General features: G+C 52.8%; 1 protein-coding gene across 1 annotated transcript in view; it reads left to right on the forward strand.

The window, feature by feature from the left end:
• TMEM132D (transmembrane protein 132D) overlaps positions 1 to 22,633 on the forward strand; it is a 602,566-nt gene extending 579,933 nt beyond the window's left edge. The window contains exons 6-9 of the mRNA XM_049101718.1: positions 10,902 to 11,107; positions 13,081 to 13,357; positions 16,048 to 16,239; positions 19,403 to 22,633. Of these exons, the coding sequence (XP_048957675.1) occupies positions 10,902 to 11,107; positions 13,081 to 13,357; positions 16,048 to 16,239; positions 19,403 to 20,584 (1,857 nt within the window). The 3' untranslated portion in view covers positions 20,585 to 22,633. The remainder of the gene's footprint in view (positions 1 to 10,901; positions 11,108 to 13,080; positions 13,358 to 16,047; positions 16,240 to 19,402) is intronic.
• The last annotated feature ends 381 nt before the right edge of the window (positions 22,634 to 23,014 follow it).

Consider the following 23,014-nt stretch of genomic DNA (forward strand, 5'->3'; position numbering starts at 1 on the left):
CCCTCTTCCTGCGGGGCCGCAGCTGCTCCCACCCTAGGCAGGCAGTTCAAAGGTTTTAGATCAGAGCCATCGCCCCAAACCCAATAGTGCTGCCAAGAAACCAGGTCGGGAAATGAGATAAGCTGCTCAGCTCAGGCCCACCTGCCAGAATCAGGAGAAAAGCAATTTTCAGCGAGTTTCCTTGGGGCCACAGGGCCGAGGCTGGTGTCAGGGAGCAGGCACACGGCTCTCGGAGAGCTGGTGGCATATGCCTGGGAGACACAGTGCTGGGGATGAGTCCATCCTGCAGCAGTGCAGAGATTTAGACTAGCCTCGAGATGGGAGAAATAGCTGCCTCGCCCATGGGGAAACAGAGAAGCGCCAGCAGGTGCTTGTAGATTTTGTGGGTGATGAGCAGAGGAGTTTGCATAACATCAACTAAGTGTCTTCTACTGCATGCTGGGACCTGCTCCTTGTGCCTTGAGCGACCACCATTTACTCCCACACCTCCGTGAGGGGAACGCTAGACGATCGCTCCCATATCGCAGGTGAGGAGCGTGCAGGTGAGACAAGCAGCTCGCAGTACCAGGGCGGAAAGCCGTGGAGCCAGGGGAGCTCCCGCTCTGCACCTCTCTGTCCAGCTGCTGTCTGTGGGATGTCTGTGGGGTTTCTTTCCCTACAAGTGGGGACAACATCACAGGTATCTGGACAACTAAGGGAGCCCTCCACCTTGGTGACTTGCAGAGAGGACCTCAGTAGGAGAGGCTGGGGCCAGTGCGCAGATGGTCCCAGGAGTAAGAGCAGATAGTTCCACTTACCAGTAAATCCTGACTGGGAAAGCCTGAGACAGGAGTTCCAGAACACCCTGTGCTTTGCAGCCGGGAGAATGACGGCAGAGGGGACTGCAGCACATCCAGCTTGGGAGGGAAGGCTCATTGCCAGGAAAAGAACTGAGCAAGAAGAGCCCATGATGCATTTGGCAACAGGGCTGGTGATGTGATGATTTAGTGTTGTTTTCCCTGTTTCCCAGTCAAGAGCTGTCTTCCAGAATCGCTGTGTGTGGTTGGACAGGTTGTGCACTGCAGAACTCTGGTGGAAGGGTGCCACTCACACAGACGCATCTGCCTGGAGGAAGGATGCCCTCTGCTTTCTGAAGGACACTGGCAGCAGTGACGGGGGCTCGAGCCTGGGGCATCCTCCAGCAGTAGGACACCCTGTACCGGGGCCGGCCCTGGCCGCTTCCTGTGATTGACGGTGTTGTCAGCACAGAGGAGGGCAGGCATGACTCTTGATTGCAGGTGGACCACTTTGTGGCTGGTGTATGCTGATCACATGCGCACAGACAGGAGGTTAGGACGGGGATTGATGAGGAGAGGAAAGCCATTAATAGGAAGGCTCGTCCTCACTGCATGGAAGAGAAATGTGTGTTGTCTCTGCAGCTCCCAGAAGCCGCTTCTTCTTCCTTTCCCTGCCACAAAGCGGAGGGCCTGCCCAGCCGCACCCCCGGCTCTGCACGATGACAGTTCACCCTTGTGGGTTTGTCTGCGCATGTGCCAACAACAGATGATTCTCCGCCAGGTGTCTGCTTGTGTCCCCTCCTTGGGGGTGTGGGATCGGGGCAACACAAGTGGACACAAAACGGGTCACTGTGTGCCCCCGAGGACCCAGCAGGGGCCAGGTTGAAGGATAAAATGTCCCGTCTAGAGCCATGAATGGCCACAGGGACGTGGCTGCCACAGGGGGCGGTGGGGGGGGGGGGCGTTCAGTAAAAGTCTGGGAGCGCTGTGTCGTTCTTGTGCACCTCGTGGGCAGAAGGCAGAGGTGCTGAATGTCTTGCAGTGTGGTGTCCCCAATAGCCCATGCTGTGCAAAATGTCCTGTGTCTCTCACAACACTTAAATGTCCCTCTAGGGGAGCAGAGGCCATTATCTACCATAGTTTAATACGCAGAACTCCACGTTTTTCAGGAGTGCCATCAGGTAAATCAAAGGAATACTTTGTGTCTGTTGGTGACTTTACCAGGAGCTGTCCCCAGCCTGCAAGGTCTCCTCACCAGGCGCCCCACTGAGCTGACACAGCAGCACCTCTGTGCTGTTGCCCCAGTTGCTGCTGCGTTTATTGTGGGGCCATACGTTGAGTAGGGGCTGCAGGCAGCGGGCTTCACTATGTTTCCTGATGAGTTGTGCTCAAGAAGCTGCCTTTTGAAATATGCATTATTCCATCATAAAGTCACATTTACTGTCTATCCAGTTAGGGATATTAATTTTTATAAAATATCTTGTAGGTGGGCTCCTTATCTGTGAATCCCATTTCAAGACTTTAAAGCAGGCATTGCAAAGTATTTGTTGAATGATGAAGGTATGACATCTGGAAGGATTGGAAGCATGAGTTTAGGAAATTTGGTGCCGTATTGGAGTCAATGCTAGGACCTCTTGCAAAGTGATCCTCACCTCTGTTCATTCAACAGCTCTTGACGGCACATCCACTGTATGCCAGGCACTGTTCCAGGTACTGAGGATGCTGTGGATCCGAGAGATGGGTCTTCACCACTGTGCCAGTTAGTCAGGATGGGCTCCCCTAGGCCAAGCACCAGAGCCTCAGCAGGTGCCCCCAGCATGCAGATAGCGGCAGAGGACTCCACAGGGCAGCACCCTCCCTGGAAGGAGAGATGGTGCAGCATCTTGGGGCACCTGCATCTCGGAGCTCCCAGGCAGGAAGAAGGGACACAGGGAATGCATACCAGCTCTCAAAGCTTCCCCTCAGGGGTGACACACATCACTTCCACTCCTGGCCACTTCCTTGCTTGAAGCCGCCTCCACGGCCACACGACACTGGCAGAGGCAGACAATGTCAGGAGTTGGGGGAGAAATGAAGAATAGAAACGAGGTCCATCTCCAATGATGCTCAGTCACCTCCCCGTCCTGCGGACTTCTCCAGAAAGATCTTATAAGTCTCAGTGCACCTGGCAAAGGCAGCTGCCTCCACCCTCCATCGTATCCCTGAGGGCAGAGCTGGCAGACAGAATTTGTATCGGTCATTTGAACAGAGAGAATGTTATATCGGAAATCGCTAACTAGATAAGAAGATGCTAGGTCCCTACAGAAAGGGGGAACAGGGACCCAGGTGGTGTCGTGGAGGCAGCATGGTAAAACCCGGCCACCCCGCACCTGCCAAAGCAAAGACAGCACCGGAATTATGCACAGAGATGACGTCCTCTCACACAGATTGCTGCTCAGCAGGCCCTGGTCCCTCTGAATGTGAAGGGGAACTGTTGGGTGGAGGACCCAGAGCCCTTGTTCTGAGAAGCTGAGATCGGGTGGCTTCCAGGAGTGTGTGGGGAAGCCGCATGGACCAGCCGCTGCCTGGCAGCAGGGAGGACACTGGCATGATGCCCACAGGTCCCGGAAGGAGATGGGAAGAGCCAGCCCTTCCTCCTCCGGCCTGGGAGACAGCACGCAAACGGGCGCCTCATCGATACATCAGACCATGCTCAGCGGGGTCGCCCGACGGAGGCTGGCGCGGTGGGAGCGCCCAGACCATGACTGCCTTCCGCACGTTTAATTCCACGCATACCCCTACGTGCATCTCCCGGGCGGCATTTCCAAGAAGAAAGCCCACTGTGCTGTGCTCCTGAGCTGCTTCCCTGAGTGTGCGGGAGCCACGGCTCTGTGCTCCCAAGGCTGTGGCCGTGCACGAGCCCCCAGGACTGTGAAGGCAAAATGGACCCTCGGGCCCAGAAGGAAGCATGTGTTCAGTCCATCCTCACTTTGGCTGCTCCTTCCATGTCAAGAACATCTTGCACTCAAAAGAGAAGGAAGAGAGATCCACATTCAGTTTCCAGAACGGGGCTTCCTGTTTCCCAGGACCGAGAGAACTTATTTTAAGGAAAGGCTTAGCATAGAGCAAGCGGAAATCAATAGCTGGTGGCCGAAGAGGAGTCAGTCCTCTAAGAGATGCTTTTCCCAAGGATTCCCATTTTCCCTCCGTGTCTGTTCTTTGGTCCATGTATCTGCCTGTGATTAATGGGGAGCCGTTTCTCCAGCTGCCCTAGAAGGAGATGCACACACACAAGAGCCTCCATGTGTGTGGCTCCTGCCTGCCCAGGGACACGTGCCCACTGTCATCCTGTGGCCCAGGTCACACTTTGGGTTGTTTGGAGAACAAACAAGGGAGCATTCACCAAGTACATTATTCCTTCTGACCCAGGGAAACACCACGAGTGGGAACGTCAGCTTGTAAGAAGGTTTGGGTTTGATTTTAAAATAACAGAGCTTCCTGGGAACTTAAATTTAGGGTTTTAGAAGGAAAAATAGGCTATCGCATACAGGTGATTCCAAAGATGCCAGAATATCCGTGTTTGGTATATAAATAAGAGGCCTGGGTGGTGCTAGGGATGCTCCTCCAGAAAGGGCTCTCAGCTCTGCCACAGGAGTGTTGGCGACTGAGCTCCTTGGGCCCCTCGATTCCAAGCTGAGTTGTGCTGCTCCTCGGGGGACCCCAGCTGGCTGATGACGAAGACTGTGGCATGAGGCCCCGGCTCCTCTCCTGGGCAGCTGGCCTTGGCCCTGGGCCCCTCGGTGCAGCCAGCAGGGGTGCCATCACATCTGCACCTGACCAGAGAGCCCCTCACCTGCCCTGCGCCCCTTCCCACTCCCTTCACAGGTGCTGCTGCCTCATAGACCTCCTGTCTCAGGGTCTGCTCCCCAGAGACCTCCGTGGTCACACTATTGTGGTGTCAGAAGGGGGCCAAGACGGCCTGCATGCAAATCCCAGCACTTCCCAGCCTCGCAAACCTGAACTGGTCCCCCAATCACGTGGTACTTCGGTTTCCCGCTCTGCACAATGGGCCTCGTCAGAACCCCCACATGCTGGATGACTGTCCAGGATGAGACAGCCCCTGCATGTAAGCCCTGGGAAGGGAGCCAGCAGACAGTCCTGGGCACCCGCTCTCCACCATGTGAAGCTCCCACTGGGCACCACGGGCCCCCTGCACTCCCTTGGTGGGAAAACAGGCTCTGGGAATCGGGTCGGGGGCTGCATCATTGGGTTCAGGCCGCATAAGGAGATACCCCAGCCAGGGGCTTAAACAGCAGACTTTGCTTTTCCTATGATACTGGGTCTGAAAATCCAAGGCCAGGGTGCTGGCAGGGCTGGCTTCTCCTGAGGCTGCTGTTCTTGGGGACGGCCGCCGCCTCCTTGTGTCCACACATGGTCTTCCCTCTGCATGCGAGCACCCCAGGGCCTCTGCGTGTCCTGCTCTCTCCCACTAAGGGCCATGTCTTCACTTTATCAGCACTTTCTAGGCTCTGTCTGCAAATTCAGTCACATTCTGAGGTTCTGGGAGCCAGGGCTTCCACAGAGGGACACGGGGGGCTTGCAGGTGAGCCCCTAACAGGGCCATCGATGCACAGTCAGCTCTTACTCCTCCTGCACACATAGCCTCGGCTCCTGCTCCTCCACATGTTCACTGAAAACTTACTTGTCCTTTGGCAGGAGCCTGTCTACGTTTTATTAACAGACACCAATGAGGTAGGTTGCCTCCCGATAAATTAGCCTAGCGTGATAAGCCAGATAAAGCTGTCTTCTGACAGTTAGCCAGTGTACCACGCCCCTCACGGCTATGGGATACAGTGCCTGTTTCTCATCTGGAACATGGGGCAATAGTACCTCCCCAGCAGAATTATTTTGAGGATTACGTGGAATTGGATATTAGATGCTCAGCATAGGTTCCTTCTGTGTAATAAACACTCAGTAAAGATTAGACACTGCTTTTGTCGTTCCCACTATTATTAATGGTATGATTTTTGTGCAGGATAAAGACTAATCTCAAACAGGTAAAACCTGGCTTGGGAATTGAATGCAAATATTCCTGTCGGCTGTTTACTTTTGCCAAATCTGGGTGGAGGGGTAGAATTTTAACATCCTTACCTCTAGCTCTTTGGGGGAAAAAAAGGAAAGAAAAAAAATAGAAGAACATAAATTTTACCATGAATGTTAGTGATAATTTAAGTAAGACTTAAATTCCTACAGCATTCAGGGAAAGAGGAATGGCATTAAATTCACAGAAGTGATGGACTGTGCATAGCAGAGTCCAAATTATTAACAATATCCTTACAATGGCACAGCTGGCTGGAAGCAGACTCTGAGAGAGGGTCGAGTCCCACCCAATCTTTCCCTCACACCGTTAGCACCATGCAGGGTCATTCGGAAGAAATGGCCAGGTCTTGTCTGCTCATCTGGACTGATCCGTGTGTCCATTCATCTGATGACAGTCAGGGAGATGGGGGCCTGAGGGCCAGATGGGCAAGTTCTGCCCATCTGGCTGTTGCGGAGACCACAGGATGCAGGCAGACCCAGGTGGGCTCTTGGGGAACCAGGCTGGTATCTTCCTATCTCAGGGTGGGCCCAGCCTTCAGTCAGGTTCCCTGGACCCAGCTGTGGGCTGGTGCTTTGTGCAAGAGGCTCAATGAGGAAAGCCCCAGAAGTAAGGCCTGTAATTGGGGCACAGAGCACAGACAGCCATGCCCAGGTGATGGGTTAGTCTCCTGTGGCCATTCTGACAAGTCACCATGAGCTTGCGTCTTCAAACAAAGGAATGCTTTCCTCACAGTTCTGGAGGCCAGAAGCCTGCATGATGCCCCCTTGGGGGCTCCAGGACAGAGTCTGCTCCTGCCTCTTGCAGGGGCTCGAGGCAGCCAGTGTTCGCACGTGTGGCCACATGTGGTCCCTGCTACATCGGCCTCATCTCCACAAGACCTCCTCCTCTTCTGTCTGCCAAATCTCCCCCTATTTTTCCCTTACGAGGATACTGATTGCTTTTGCAGCCTGCCCCCAAATTCAGGATAATCTCATCTCCAAATCTTTAACTGAATTATGTCTTCCATGTGACTCTCCCTCTCCCTCTCTCTGGGGTATTTTTACACACTCCCCTTTTCTGCATCCCCTGGATGGGCTAGACCACATTTGGAAGCAACAAGGGACCAGGAGAGCCAGCAAGGCGGTAGCCCCCTGACTCACAGCCCAAGCTGAGTCATAGACAAAGATTCCTGACACACCCAGGCTGAGGTCCCCTCAAAAATGGCAACAAGCAGGGCCCATTAGCACCGTGGTCCCCAAACTGTGCGATTATGAACATCGGTACCCCCAGGTAGGTGCTGTGCCCCTGAACTATCCAGCGCATAGGCTCCGGACGCCCCCTTTCATTCACTGGCAAAGTCCTTCCTGGGTGGGATCTCGTTCTCTCTTCGGATCCCCTCCAATCCCCCCCAGAGCCTTGTCCAAGGTGAAGAGTTCAAGGCCACAAGTCGCTCCTTCTAGAATTTCATTTCCTTCCTTTGCACCCCCTTTCCATCCTTATAAAGCCATAGTATTAGGAAGTGTTGGGGGGTGGGGTCCCCTACATTGGGCATTATGGAAAGATGCTTATTTATAACCAAGTCCTCTGCCCCGGGGTCAGACCCCAGTTACGTTCCTGGCTTATGTTGTGTTTTCAGGAATTAAGATCTTCCTAGCCACCCCCACTCCTCATTATTTCATCTGCCTTCATGTGTCTCATTCATCCCCCTCCCCCAATCCACAAAATCTGTTAATTTGGTGCACTTTTTCTCTATTAATTCAGTAATCAGAACATGTCTGTGCATGTTGCTGGGGTGGAAATAGCTTGGTTCACGTGAAGTAACATAATCCAGGGGTATCAGTGACTTCAAATGAGACAGCTGTGCTTGCCACCGCTGTCACATGCCACCTATCTCCACAGCTTTGTGGGGGTCTCTGCTCTCAAGGGTCCAGGCTGCGGGGCTCCGAGGCTGGAGTCACCACCACCAGCCCTGCCGGCACCATGGACAGGGAGCCCTAGGAGGTCCCTCCTGGGAAATTAAGTATTCCCACAAGGAGGTGACACATGGTACCTGCTCACAACTTATTATCAAGGTAGTCCCATCCTTGTTGAACAATGTGCGCTAAGAGAGTCCCTCTGTGTGCCCAAACAGTGGCCAGACACTGCTGCTGAGCACTCCCACTCACGGCCTCCACGCAGACTCTGGCCGTGTGCGGAAAACCAGAGAACTCTAAGGGCGGAGATTCACAGACCCTCCAGTCAGACAGTTTGTTTTTATTACTTGCCATAAACACTTGAAGCATCCTTACACACACACACGTGCGCACCTGCATGCACACAAACCTGCACGCCCACACGTGTACACAAAGCACACACATACATACACTCACATTTGTGTGTACCCTGCACATGTGTACACACATGCATATACACATGCGCACACACCCACACACGTGTGCACATTTGCACACATGGCACACCTCTACCTGGGTGCCCCGCCCCCAGCCCCAGTATTGCAGTTCCTGCCTCTGACCCCGCTGCCTCCACCTCTTGCTCCTAGGTGCATAGTTGTGAAGTCCTACCTTCCTTCATCTTTCACTCTAGATCCTCCTTTTTCTTATTACTTTGAGGAATTAACACTGAATTTCAAAAAAAAAAAAAGCAAACCAAAACACAACATGAAGACTTAGCTCTACATTCACAATTGACATCAGACCTGCCCTGTCTTCCATGGGAGGCTCTTGGTGGCAGGCGTGCCTAAGATGCTCTCTCACCTCTTTCTCTTAGAACACCTGCTTTAGCAAGAGGACCAGAAAGGTACATTCATGAAACAGCCCCTGTCCCTGAAACAGGTCTTACACTTGGGCCTTCCTCCCTCCATCCCCTCCCTCCCCCTTCCCTCTCCCTCTTCCTTCCTCCTCCTCCGTCCTCTCCCTCCCGCCCTCTCCATTCCTTCCTTCCCCCTTCCCCTCCCCCCTCCTCCTCCTCCCTCCCTCTCTATTCCCCACTCAGCTTATCTGTGACAATTCAGCCTGAATCCTAAAGACTTGAACAAGAAAAAGCCTGAGATAACAGGCCAGTGGCAGGGAGACCCGTGGCCAGACCACAATGGTGACAAAGCCGCCTGGGCCCTTCCATTTGTCCTTTCAACCAGATTTAAGCACTTTTGCTATTGGCAGATACTTAGGATGACAACCTCCTGTGACTCGTAAACGGGCCCATGTCCATGGTTCTCTACAGAGCTGTTGACCATCTTCAGACGCCGAAGCTCTTGGTGCCCCTTTGTGTGTTTGGTATCGCTGCTGCCTCGCCACAGATGTTTGAACAACCTGATAATTTCTGCTTTGCTTTCTTCACACCCCTCTGAGCACTGAAGGGAGGACCATTCAGGCAGGGATGGGGCAGCTGCAGGAGGAGGCAGCAGTGTGGACTGGCCGCAGGTCTGGGCTCTGCGTTTCCAGCTGTGCATCCCAGGGAAGCACTACCAAATGTCTCGGGGCCTCAGGCTGGCCATCTGTGAAACAGCACCTGAGACCGCATGCATGGTGCTCAGCTGCCAGTCGGCACGTGTGTTAGGTGCTCAGTAAATGTGGGTGCTCCCTCCACACTCACTTTGGGCTTCTGTCCACATGCGGGGGCTGCTGGAACACACCACTGCACACCTGGGATGTCACACAGCACTTTCTGGAGGGCAGGAGTCTGGAGGCAGTTCAGCAGTCTGGGCACCAGAGGTGAGCGGGCTGCGCTCCCTCCTGAGGTTCAAGGGGGAAGCATTTCCTTGCCTCTCCAGCTTCTGGAGGTGTCTCCGTCCTGTCCTGTGTCATCACAGTCAGCAGCGTGGCATTTTGCTGCGTGGCATTTTGCTCACATGGCACGTGGCCTTCCTGCGCCGCAGCCACCAACCTCCTTCTGCTTCCTTCCTGCTAAGGGCACTCAGATTACATTCAGAGCCCACCCAGATGACCCACGATAACATGCCCATCCCAATATCCTTAACTGAACTAGGTCTGCTAAGTCTCTTTTGCCAAAAAAGGTAACACTGCCAGGTTCCAGGGGCTTAGGACCTGACTTCTTTGGGGCTACGAGTTAGCCCGGCACACTTACCCACTTCTTTAGAATGAGGAGAAATGCCCCTGGATTGCTAGAAAACCAGGACTGGAGGAAGGGGAGACCCCTTCACTGAACTCGGCTCTTCTTTCAGACGCAGGCAGGAGGAACAGCATTGCACGGGGAGGTAGCTGAGACCTCGGACTGCAGAACAACCCCCTCCTCCGTGCCCAGCTATGCTCTGCCCCTGCCCCAGGGAGGGATGGCATGAGCTAACATGCACCTGCATCTCCCTGTCTGGATTGTCGGGGACACAGAGCCTGGGACATGGGCTTACCCGGGGAGTGGCTCCATGAGGAAGAGCGAGGGAGTGGGGGGCAGGACAGGACACGTGAAGGAAGAGACACCAATGGGGGTAGCGACCCTGTTGGGCAGGTGGGGAGAAGTCCTGAGGGACTCAGTAAGGAACCATGAAGAGTATGCATCAGATCCGTCCCGATGACTGTGAAGGGATGTTCTCTGGGGGAAATCCATATGGGAGCAAGAGAACACAGGACCCACAGGTGCACAGGTGAGGGAAACCCAGCAGGGTGGTTCCAGTGAAACTGGCCTCAGCCAGACCACAGGAGGCACCTGGCGTGGTGGCCATGCACCCAGACTGTCCCTCCTCCAGGCAAAACAGGGGCTGGCGGGCCAAGAGGCACACGGGCAGCACACAGCTACCAGGTAGCTGAGGGCACTGCTCCTGGCACCCAAGGGATGGGCCACCTGGCAGAGGAGGAGCAGCAAAAGAGGTCAGCAGCGTGCCCACAGCGCCTGGGGGCTGTGTGCAGACTAGAAGAAGGGGTCCCAGGAGAAGCAGTCGGACGCCCACTGAATGTGCTGCAGCAGAGAGCAGTGGGCGGCATCCACGCCAGGGCTCATCCTCCCGCAAAGGGCGAGGGCACTTTTCCTCACCTCTTCCACCTTGTCTGCTGTTCCCGAGGCGATGGGAGACAGTGAGAACTCACATGCTTCCCACCCCTCTCTCCTCCTCACAGGTGTCTGACAGATGTGACTATGTCTTTGTCAATGGGAAGGAAATGAAAGGCAAGGTGAACGTGGTGGTAAACTTCACCTACCAGCACCTGAGCAGCCCTCTGGAGATGACAGTGTGGGTTCCCCGGCTCCCGCTGCAGATTGAGGTCTCAGACACCGAGCTCAACCAGATCAAGGGCTGGAGGGTGCCCATCATCTCCAACAAAAGGTGGGTGTGCTAGTCACAACCCCCTTTCAGAGCCCCCAGTCAAATATGCTTCGCTAAAAATGGAACTTTGCAGACTAGCTGATTTCAGGCATGGCTGGATCCAGGGATTCAAATGGCAGCCTAAGGATGTTGTCTGTCCCCACCTCTCAGGCTGCTTTGCTGTATGTTGGCCTCCTGCTCTACCAGGTTTTTCTCCTGCAGGTCCAGATTTGTGGAAAATGCATCCTCTCTTTCCCCTTGGTCCCAGCAGAAGTCCTGGAGTTAGGTTAGCCTCACATGGGCTATGTGCCCATTCCTGAAGCAGTCATGGTAGTGATGACATGCACTGACTGGCCAGGTTTCAGCCACCATCCCCTGGCTGGAGCCAGAGGAACTGGACGAGGTCAATCCCACCCAAACCAGAAGAAAGGGCTAATTGATCCTGGGAAGACATGAACAACAGACGTCCAGTAGAGAGACCTGGGAGCAGACTCTGGCTGGCCTGGGCACCCTTTCTGTGCCCCTGCCCAGAAGCTCTGAGATTCCATGGTCTCGGAGATGGAATCGGAGCCTGTCACCCATGGCCCTGGCCTTTTACTCTGGTGGTATCTGCTAGGGGGACAGGTCTCCTTTATCCACATGGGTCAGCAGGGACCAAGAGAGTAGCAAGAGGACAGGCTCTTTGTTCAGGGACTCTGTCATCCTAGAGAAATGCATGCTTGAGGACCCGCATGCTGGCCACGTGGAGAAAGTCGAAAATGAGCGTAGACAATTAGAGAAGGGAGCACTCATGCTGTGTGCGCGCTCCGCAGGGGAAGAGAGCTGGCACTCCTCAGAGGGATACTCTCTACGTCCCGGCCCTTGGAGCTCCACCTGTCTGTCCTGTGGTCCTGGGAGAGGGGACAGCTTCAAGGATGCAGGGCCAGGAGGTGTTTTCTGCAGGGATCCTCCCCTTAGCCACTGGGGTTAGGAGAGGTTAGTGTGGCCGGGAGGACGCGCCAGGGGACTGGCTGAGTCTGATCGTGGCGCATCACAGCGTCAGGGCTGTCTAGCTCAGGTCTGGCCACAGACCCGGGCTGTTGTTTGGATGCCGTGATGTGCCAGAAAAAACTGACTGTACGGAAAGAGTCAGACACGAGGGGAGCAGCTAACATCGGTCCCCAAGCCAAAGCTTCCCGGTCCTTTCTGTGTTTACTGTCATGTTACCTTACCTTGAGTTCAACACTAACCCCCTGTGTGCTCGTTTATGGGGCGATAGCAGGCATCCACACAGCCCTAGCATCCTCATGCTGCACAACTCAATGCCTTGTCCCCAAACATAGTGCCTTAAAGAAGATGCATATGATCTCACAGTGTCTCCACCTCAGGAACACAGCCTGGGTGTAGCCGGGTTTCTCACAGCTGTGGTCTGGATGCCAAGTGGAGCTCAGGGTGGGGAGGGCTCTGCATTCAAGCGCACGTGGTCATCGGCAGCCCTGGCTCCTCACAGGCTATGGAACGGAGGGTCCCGCTTCCTTGTTGGCTGTTGTCCTGGCAGATGGCTAGTTCCGTAGGATGATCGCAACATGGCAGCTCCCTCCATCAGGGCAAGCAAGAGAAGACCAAGGAAAGAATACCAAGCAAGACAGATGTCATAGTCTTTTTAAAGCAGAATCCTAGAAGTGAGCTCCCCTAACTTTGGCTGTAATCTTCCACTGGAAGAAGGTTACTAGGTGCAGCTCCCAGCCAAAGGGAGGAGATTCCACCGACTGCATTCCGGGAGGTGGGGCTCAATGGGGACACCTTGGAGCACTGCTGACCACACCAGCTCCTTCAGAGTGTCAGGACTCGTGTCGCACCTTTGGTCAGGTATTCAGGGTATCACCCGTGCACTGTCTGAGCCCCACCAGGCTGGCTCACTGCCCACTCGCCTTTGCAGCCCCTGCCACACTCCACGCACAGCCCCTGCCCCTGGCCTAAGTCAGAACTACTAACCAGAACTGACTCTTTGACAGGCCAGCTCGCGACAGCGAGGAAGAGGAGGACGACGACAGGAGGGGGGGTCGCGGCTGCACGCTCCAGTACCAGCATGCCATGGTGCGGGTCTTGACCCAGTTTGTGGCCGAGGCGGCCGACCGCGGCGGGCACCTGGCCCACCTGCTGGGCTCAGACTGGCAGGTGGACATCACGGAGCTAGTGAATGACTTCATGCAGGTAGAGGAGCCCCGGATTGCCAAGCTGCGAGGGGGACAAGTCCTGATTGGCCAGGAGCTTGGGATGACCACCATTCAGGTAAGCAACCCCCAGGGCAAGGACCCTGTCTCTGTATCCCTGCATCTTCTCTCCCAGATGAGAACTGTTTGTCATTCCTTAGGACATTTCTTTCTAGAGTGAATGAGATTGTCACCTAAATTATATAAGTGGTGTCAGGATATGACAAGAGTCTTGAAATTGCTCACGTGTTGTTTGCATTTGACAAACACTGGACGGCTTCTCTGGTTGGTTTATGTCTGAAAGCTCAGTATGCTGTCTGTCTCTACAGCATGGCAGGTGTTACCACCTTGGAGAGAAAGCTCCGGATGTGAGTTGGCCTCATGGGGACCGTGGGCATGGCCAACAGCTTCTCCCTGAGCCCCGCCCCACTGACCGTCATCATGTGTAACAGCGTTCCCTCCCACCGTGAGGCCATGCTGCCTCAAATCCCACCCCAGGCCATGTGAAAACTAGGACATCTCAGAAGCAAGCTGAGGAAAGGAACAAAGTTGTTATGCTCTTCATCATCTTGGAAGCACTTGTTCCCCAGGAATAGATGAGAGAGGACAAGGGTGCAACATGGGGTTTTGGAAAAAACACTCCCCCAGACACTGTTCCAGGAGGTCCCCTGGGTTTAGTCATCTACCTCCTGTCTAAGAACAAATATGATTGCCCCATGGCTGCCCTGATCCTGCTACTAGCCTGACAGTGGGGTTTCTGACACTGCTGCTCATCAGTGAAAGTTTGGATTATGCAAGATTTAAAGCATATCCATTCTGGAAAATCGATTGGTATATAAAAGACATCATTTTACTCGAGGAGGAAAATAAATGGATTTGAAGTGACCCAGGGGTCACATGATCCGATGGTGTCTAAGACCAGAGAAGATGACAGTGAGCGAAGCAGGCTGGGTGTGAGCCAAAAGACAGCAACTCACTTGGGCCCCAGGTGCTGAGAACAGGATGGGGCCTGATGAGGAGTGTGGGGAGGACGGGGCTGCCAGTCACACCACAGAGCTGCCAAAGAAAATGCAAATCTAGCACAGCCAGATGTTGCAACTTTTCCAGAAAAGCAAGAAATCTCTTTGTTTTGTTTTGTTGTTTTTTAAAGATTTTCTTTATTTATTCGTGAAAGACACTGGACAGAGAGAGGCAGAGACATAGACAGAGGGAGAAGCAGGTTCCCTGTGGGGATCCCGATGCGTAACTCGATCCCAGGACCCTGGAATCACACCCTGAGCCAAAGGCAGATAGATACTCAACTGCTGACCTACCCAGGTGTCCCTCAAGAAATCTCTTTGCATGAAATCCTCTCATTTTTTAAAGCATGGCCATGAATTCTATTTTAAAGTTTTATTTATGTCAAACAAAACATATCTGTGCCCTAGACGAGAGCTCAAAAACCTCCACGATTGACTTTTCATTGAAGGATCTAAACCTGTGGATAGACTGAAGGGATTTAGATCTTTGGTTTAAATCTCCAGGTGTCAGTATTGGAACTAGTCAGAGATTGGAACCAGCGTGGCATTAACCACTCCCCTAAGCAGTAGCATAAGGGCCAGAAGAATAATAGCACAAGTCAGGGCTTGCGGTAGAGGACGTAGGCCAGCTTCCCACGTGTTCAACGCGGACCCTGTCCTGGTGGGGCAGCAAGTCCTGAGACCTTTTCTTTATTCCCACTCAGTCCTCCTGGGTTATAAATCCATTTGTCCACTTTCTTCTGGGGACTCATATCTCATGCTCACTGCCATTCGAATTGCCCCAACCAGACTTAGAGACCGAAACTGGTTTTTGGATAGAAATGTGGAGCTTGATAAACGAATTTAAGAGATCTTGGGGAAACTGCCATATTGACATTTGTCTTCATAATTATCAGCACCACCTCGCAGGGAGAAGTATGTAGGGAAAGCAGGTTGAAGAACCTGGAAGCCATGCCATCCAGGGTTACGTCCACGGGGAGCAAAGCTAACTCTTCAAACCTGAGTGCGGGGTGAGCAGGACAAGCGGCTCCACAAAAGCAAGATTTCCTCTGCAGGATCTAAGTGGAGAATAAGCTTCATTTCCTCTGGATGCCATAGGTGTCCACGGGAGAAATGAGACTCTGGGATGTTAGCACCCACAGTAGAGACTCACAGCTCTGTTTCTGGGGATGTCAGCTGGTCTCCCAAAAGCTCAGTGTTTCCCAAGGTATGGAATGTGAGCTGTGATACATGAGATGACGCAGGTGACACACAGACACAGTCTCCCCTCTCATATGTAAGAGAGAAACATATAAATATGTAGCTAGCACGTCAAAATCATTTCTCCTTGATGCTGTGAAATTTCTTAAATCAATTATTTAAGTAAAATAATTTTAAATAAAATATGCACTAGATAACAGAAAAATGGCAGTGCAGTACAAGAATCATAAACCTAGCACTCAGTGAATGACAATGTTAACTCCTCCTCTGAAGGACCATGGTGGTGCCTAGTGGGTAGTGAGGTTTGTCCGTAGAGTGGGGTGAGGCACCAGGTCCCCCCATCTGCTGCCAGACACCACCTTTCTGTTACTTTAAAAATACATTATATTTTCATAAGAGAGATATGTCTTTTGGAAGAAGACTTCAATGGAAAAGACCCATTCTGTTCGTTCTGGCTCATTCGTCTGTCTCCGTGAGCATCATTTATGCCATTGGAGGAAATTCTGGGACCACAGAAAGTTTTTCTTTACATGTTGGTTCTGCCTTTCAGATCCTGTCACCTCTGTCAGATGCCATCTTGGCAGAAAAGACCATCACCGTGCTAGATGAGAAGGTGACCATCACAGACCTTGGGGTCCAGCTGGTGACAGGGCTGTCACTCTCCCTACAGCTCAGCCCAGGGAGCAACAAAGCCATCTTTGCTACTGCAGTGGCTCAGGAGCTTCTGCAAAGACCCAGACAGGTACAGGGGCAGGGCTGGGGTCACACACCAGGTGGGACACCGATCAGGTGGGTCACACATCAGGTGAGGTCACATATCAGGTTATGTCACACACCAGGTGAATCATACATCAGGTTAGGTCACACATCAGGTCGGTCACACATCAGAGGAGGTCACGCATCATGTGAGTGAGACATCCGGAAGAATCCCAAAGTCAGGCCAGATCACATGTTAGGTAGAGTGATTCATCGAGCAGGTCCTACACCGAGTGAGTCATATATCGCTCAAGGTCACATTGTGGAGTGTGGTCACACGTTAGATCAGGTTACCTATCTGGTGGAGTCACCAACTGGGGAATTCCATAGAACAGTGGGATCTCATGTCGTGGGTTTCTCAGCCTGAAGAGGGGTTTGAGAGGCAGGTGACTGTCTGGCTCATGCCTCCGAGCTCCCCTAAGCAGAGCTACAAGGAAAAAAAAGTTTGCCCAGGGTAAAAGATTATAGGGCGCCAGGAGATTAGGGGCTGGACAAGGACTCCACTCCCCATTAACCACAATGCCAAGTGCGTTCAGGTAGTCGCCTGGACTGCCTCCCTCTCTTCTGCTGCCCACACTGCCCCGGATGTGGCTGCCTTCACTCAGTGGTGAAACAGAGGGGATGCCAGGAGGTGCCCACAGCTGGCTGCTCGGTCCCCACGAGGCAAATGGGGTAGCGGGCCTGGGGCGATATGGGAGATCGGAGGAGTTGCTCTCAGCAGGTTTGCAGTTAGCTCAGGGTGGGAGTAGGGGGCCTGTGGTGATGTCCATCAGCATCTCCTTTCTCTGTATTTGAGACCAGTGTCTGCTGACAGTGTGCTATGTGGATGTCAAGTGTTTTTGTGTGTCGACATGATGCTTTCCAACAGGCGCTGGAAACAGGACATTTGCAAATGTTATAGGTCCTTCTCCCTCATTAGAGGTGGGTAAGCTTTATTTTATGGAGGGAGTATGGAAGCTTTGGTGAAGCTTGCTGAGCAACAAGACAGTGGTCTCAGCTGCTGATTCTCCCTGTGGCTTGTGAAGCGGGACTGTCCCCTGGTGGGGGTGCTGGAGAGCCTCCGGGACATGTGGGGAGTTCCTGGCAGCCTCCATTCTGGGTGGGAAGCCTTCCTGGCAGCTGTACCCCCAGTACCCCCACCCCCAGCACTGCTGAGGCTGTGACCGTGCTCCAAGTTGAGCCAGACTTGTCCTCTTATCCCAGCCTGTACTTGTCACTCAGCGCTCATCAGGGCTTAGCTAATCCTTCTGTCCCTTCACTATGGTTGTTGTGTGCCGGGGTTTGGATTATAAAACCCTTGAACGTAGATGATTCCAGTAACAGATATGAATTCTTGCCAAAGACAAACCTCCTTTTTCTCAGGGCAGAATGCCAGCCAGGATTCAAGGCACAGATAACAAAGGAGAAATAACTGGGGGCTGGTTTCTCTCTTCGTGGGGTGATAAAAACCAGGCAACCGCCTGTCAGGAGTTAAGGAAGCAATAAGACAGTGAGAATGAGGCCAAAGAGCTAATCCATTTCCAACATGCAGAGCTGAACACACTACCCTGTGGTCTGCCCATACTTGGTTTGGATGGCCCTTAGTCCACGCATGCACTTGGCTCTGACACTTAGGTTTTGGGAAATCCAATGGCGTTTGAGTTTCCTGCTCCAATTTCATGGCAGATTGGAAGAACCCGGTTGAATCAGTGTCATGCCCAGGGGCCCTTGCGCTGTGTCTTGGCAGCATTCTGTAGTGAGTGGCTGGTCTAAGCCAATACCTGACAATAGCAGTATTTAGTGGCAGAGCTGCAAGAGGACCAGAAGCCACCCATCACACTGGAGGGGTTCTTCCTACTTCCAGAGACCAAACAGCTCCGGAAGAAACCTGGCTTCACTCATGGTCCCCTGGGAGTTCTTTGGTTGCAAGAAAGAGAAATCCACTCAAGCAAGCTCGAAAAACGAGGGGTTTATTACCAGGGTTTCACAGACCCCAGCTGCAGGAACTCAGAGGAGGTGGGGTATCCACATGCCCACACTCCCTCCCCTGTGGCTTTGTTTTGGTGTATTTTTTTCCTTTCCCTGTGATAAATGTTGGGCCCAGACATTTGCTTATTCTGGTTGCCCCGCCCCCCAGTCTTACCTGAGCCTTCACTTGTCTTCCCACAGCTAAGTCTTCACTTCCATCTGTCTTATTTCAAATTTGAGAGAGAGAGAGAAAGAGATAGCCACTGGCTCAGAGCTGCTGAGATGAACAGCTCTGATGGCCACTTTGTCCCTGGTCCAATCCACCATGGCATTGTGGCTGGGTGTGTGGGGTCATGTGCCTCTCCAGGCTATTCATTCTTTTGGGCTCTGGGTAGAGCAGGTTCTCCAAGATCTAGGGAAGAGAGGAAGCAATGGGGTCACCAGTTCACTGTCAAGCACAGTGACAGCTTCCCTGAAATTAAAGGCTCGCATTAAGTCAGAGATTAACTCCTCTGTTATGGTTTGCCTGGTCTGACTCGTCCCAAGGAAAGTTGATCTAAAGCACCAAGAGATTGAAATGTGTACAGACCTTGGCCAAAAATAATGTAATAAGTATTTTCCATTTAAATGTGTAACACTTGGGACACCTGGGTGGCTCAGTGGTTGAGCATCTGCCTTCGGCCCAGGGCGTGATCCCGGGGTCCTGGGATCGAGTCCCACATCGGGCTCCCTGCATAGAGCCTGCTTCTCCCTCTGCCTGTGTCTCTGCCTCTCTCTGTGTCTCTCATGAATAAATAAATAAAATATTTTTAAAAAAATAAGTGACATTCATAAGTGATCTCACTAACCAGGAACATCCTTTGACATGTGATTTATGGTTACGCAGAAGTAGATCTTGCACCACCTAAAGATTCCATCTTTCTTTCAACTGTTCAGGGATGAAAAGTAGATCTGATTATGGAGTGTTTGGTATGGGCCCTGCTTTGCTGTCATGTCAATGCCGTGTTGTGTTCTTTTGGTTTTGCATCTTCATGAGCATCGGTTCTTTTCCATGACCCTCGTGCATGTGGTCTCTTATTTCCGCACTGCTTTAAAGTGATTGTTCTTGTTGCATCATCTTTGCCACTGAATGCCTACTTTACAAAGACTTGGTGTTCTGTGAGCTCTGGGGCCCGTGCTCATTGACTTATTTTATTTGACAGGAAGCAGCCATCAGTTGCTGGGTCCAGTTCAGTGACGGCTCCATCACCCCCTTGGATATCTACGATGGGAAAGACTTCTCCCTGGTGACCACATCCCTGGATGAGAAAGTGGTCTCCATCCACCAAGACCCCAAATTCAAGTGGCCTGTAATCGCTGCTGAAACCGAAGGGCAGGGTGCTCTGGTGAAAGTTGAGATGATCATTAGCGAATCATGCCAGAAATCCAAGCGGAAGAGTGTGCTGGCTGTGGGAACAGCCAATGTCAAAGTTAAGTTTGGCCAAAATGATGCTAACCCCAATGCCAGTGACAGCAGATACACTGGCTCAGGAGTTCACCTAGAAGATAATGTTGGTGACAGAAGAGCCAAAAAACCCTCTCAAGAATGGGGGAGTCAGGGGGGACAGTCCTATGGCAGTTCTTCTATGGGGCTCGTGGAAGGAAGAGGATCTACAACAGAGAAGTCAACGTTCCAGAGAAAGAACAGCCAGGGAAGCCTCTTAATTGATGACAGCCATCTGCAGACCATCCCCATCGACCTCACCAGCTTCCCCACCCAGGGGGACCTGCCCAGAGACAATGGGGAGATGGACGAGAATGGCCTCACCCAGGCATCCAAAGGGCTGAGTGACCTGGAGATCGGCATGTACGCTCTGCTGGGGGTCTTCTGTCTGGCCATTATGGTCTTCCTCATCAACTGCGTGGCCTTTGCGTTGAAGTACAGGCGCAAACAGGTTCCCTTCGAGGAGCAAGAAGGTATGAGTCACTCCCACGACTGGGTTGGGTTGAGCCACCGGTCGGAACTGCTGGAGATCCACACGAACTTTGCGTCCTCCCAAGATGAGCAGATCACTGCCATTGACAGGGGCATGGATTTCGAAGAGAGTAAGTATCTCCTCAGCACAAACTCCCAGCAGAGTATCAATGGGCAGCTGTTCAAATGCTCGGGACCCCCAGCTGCTGATGGGAAGGATCAGAAAAGTGAGCCCCCAACGTCCCCTACCTCGAAACGGAAAAGAGTAAAATTCACCACGTTCACCACCATCCCCTCGGATGAAGGATGTCCCACTGTGAACTCCATATCGACCAGTGGTGAGGATGTGAGCTGGGTCTGCCAGGACCTGGACCCTGAGGAGAGCAGACAGCCACACAGCTACATGGAAAGGTTACATGAGGATGTGTAGCCGGACACTTGCAGACGCTGGTTCTCACTCACCTCTCAGCCTTTAATTTGGGGATGTGTGGCAAGGGTGTCCCCGGGAAAGAGTGAAGTGACAGGACCACATAAGATCGCCCCGATATCAGGAGAGCCCTGGTAGACAACACCTATCCCATGTCAGGATTGGTGCACACGTTCTGGCATCCAGTGTCTTGGCCGGTGTTACGAGACGGATTGTGCACAGCAAGATTTTTAAAACTTGGAAGAAAAAATGAGTTCTGAATCACTGAGCTTCTGAGAGGTTCCAGGAGAGAACAGCCCCCCTCTGTCCGCCCCTCTCTTTCTCTCTTTAATCAAAGCCCTGTGGATGTTGTGGAATCCACATGGGTCCAGAATTCACTATCCGCAGACTGCAGAACGCCAAGACTCAGGGGCATCGATGGGAGTGGATGGATGGGAGGCAGTGAGTGATTTGAGCCGAGGCACACATCCCATCGCGAGTGGGACCAGGGGCAGCGTCCTGAGTGTGGGCAGCTCCCAGCGGGTGTCACGGCAGGATGTCATCTTCCCTAGACCCAGGCACTGCAGCTGCTGACAGGCATTGAAGGGGAGCACATGGGCAAGTAGGCCACAAGTCTTTTTGTAACTAGATATCCAGAACAAACGAACAAACCCTCTGGGCAATGTGGGGCATTTCTTTCTTTATAAACGAGGGATATAGGGCACAGGATGTCAATCCTGTTCAAAGAACCAGGCTTTGGGGGGCAAGATCGCTGTGTTTGAATCTGTACTCCACTGCCCTGCCAGCTTTCTAAAAGCTGCCGCTCACCCGTAGGCACTGGGTGCCTTTCCAGCACCCACCCTCTCCCCGTGGCCTGTGCATCAGTTCCAGGTGACATTCTGCAGTGGGCCCACCAGGCAAACATCACTCGTGTCCTTTCCTTGAAGAGGCGGATCTTAGAGGAAAAGCGGTTGTCACGGCGAATTCAACACCAAGGGACACTGGTCCCTCTGCTCCTCTGGAAGGACCAGAGAGCCGTTTTGTGACGGCCCTGTGGACGGCCACACCAGGTCTCCGTCCACACTGGGTCCCCCCGGACCCAGCTGCAGAGATTAACGTGGGTGTCGGTGTGGTGTGGGGGGCACTGGGGAGCTTGGGTGAGCCGGGGCCCGCCGTGCTGCAGGTGGGCCTCAGGAGGCCCATCCATACCCCTGTGCGGGCTTGGACAGATGGAGGGACAGAGGTGCCTGCCCTTGGGGGAGAGAGAGAGGCCCTGCCTGTCCTGAGAGCTTTAATGTGGTTGTTTGAAATCAGAGTGATTTTGAATGTGTCCCAAACTCCCTGCACAGGTATGGAGCCGGTAAGAAGGTCAGGTGTGGGGAGAGAGGAGCGGGTTCCTGTCCCGGCTCCAGCTCCCACCAAGGCGGGAGGAGCAGGAGGTCCCAGGCAAGGAGGGCCAGACCCAGAGAGCACAGCAGGGGGAGCACAGCGAGGCCGGCTCTCTCCCAGTCCCTGCCCTCTGTCACTTTGTCTTTCTGCTCCGTGATGCTCTTCTCTGCTTTCTCTCCTTCTCTCTGTGTCTCTGTCTCTCCCTGACCCTATTTCTCTGCTTCCTCTGTGTCTCTCCCTCCCCCTTCTCATTTCCTTCTTCTTCTCCCCTTCCTCCTTCCTCACACCCCCTCTCTAATGAATATAATTGAATTCCCCTTAGATCACGGGTGTCACTTCCACCAGCTCAGCCTTCCCACCTTAGCACCCCCTAAATGAGGTGCTCCCCATTTGCTCTTCCACTGGGATTCCAGCAGCCCTGAGCCACCTGCTCCCGTCCCCGAGTCTACTCACCTTGTCTGGTTGGGCGATGACACTGTCAGCCCTTCTCCATGACTCTCCTTTGCTTTCAGTCGACTTCCTGATATTTCTTTCCCTTCGTACCTGCGTGATGTCCAATTTCATGTGGCAGCTGCTGCCCACTCTCACATCCATCCCCCTGCAGAATGTATTGTAGATCGTAAGAATGTAATATATGTTTATACACTTACCGACTGTAAATATAAAGTTTGCATTCAGCAGCTTTATGGCTGTCCTTTTTTTTTCTACACACTGAAACCCTCCGAGGGGCTGGCGCCCGATTGCAGATGGCTCTCCAAATGCTGTGGCTTTGGTAAATGAAAATGCAGATTTAAGGATCCCAGCACAATCCAATTACACTCTTACATGGTGTAATGTTACTCTCTGCATCAAGACAATGTTGACACATGATGACAAAGTGTATTATGTACTAACTATCTGTCCTTCAAGACCTGAAAGGATTTTCAAATAAATCACATGTGCAATTCCCTGCTAAAAGCCTGCTGACTGATGGTGGTAAGTGAGAACCATGTCAGGCAAGCGTATATCCCAGCTCCCTCTGGGCTGCAGCAAGCAAAATTGCTGTCCTTCCTTTGGATCTCACAC

Source organism: Canis lupus, chromosome 26 (genome assembly GCF_003254725.2).
Source record: "Canis lupus dingo isolate Sandy chromosome 26, ASM325472v2, whole genome shotgun sequence".
Taxonomy (NCBI): Eukaryota; Metazoa; Chordata; class Mammalia; order Carnivora; family Canidae; genus Canis; species Canis lupus.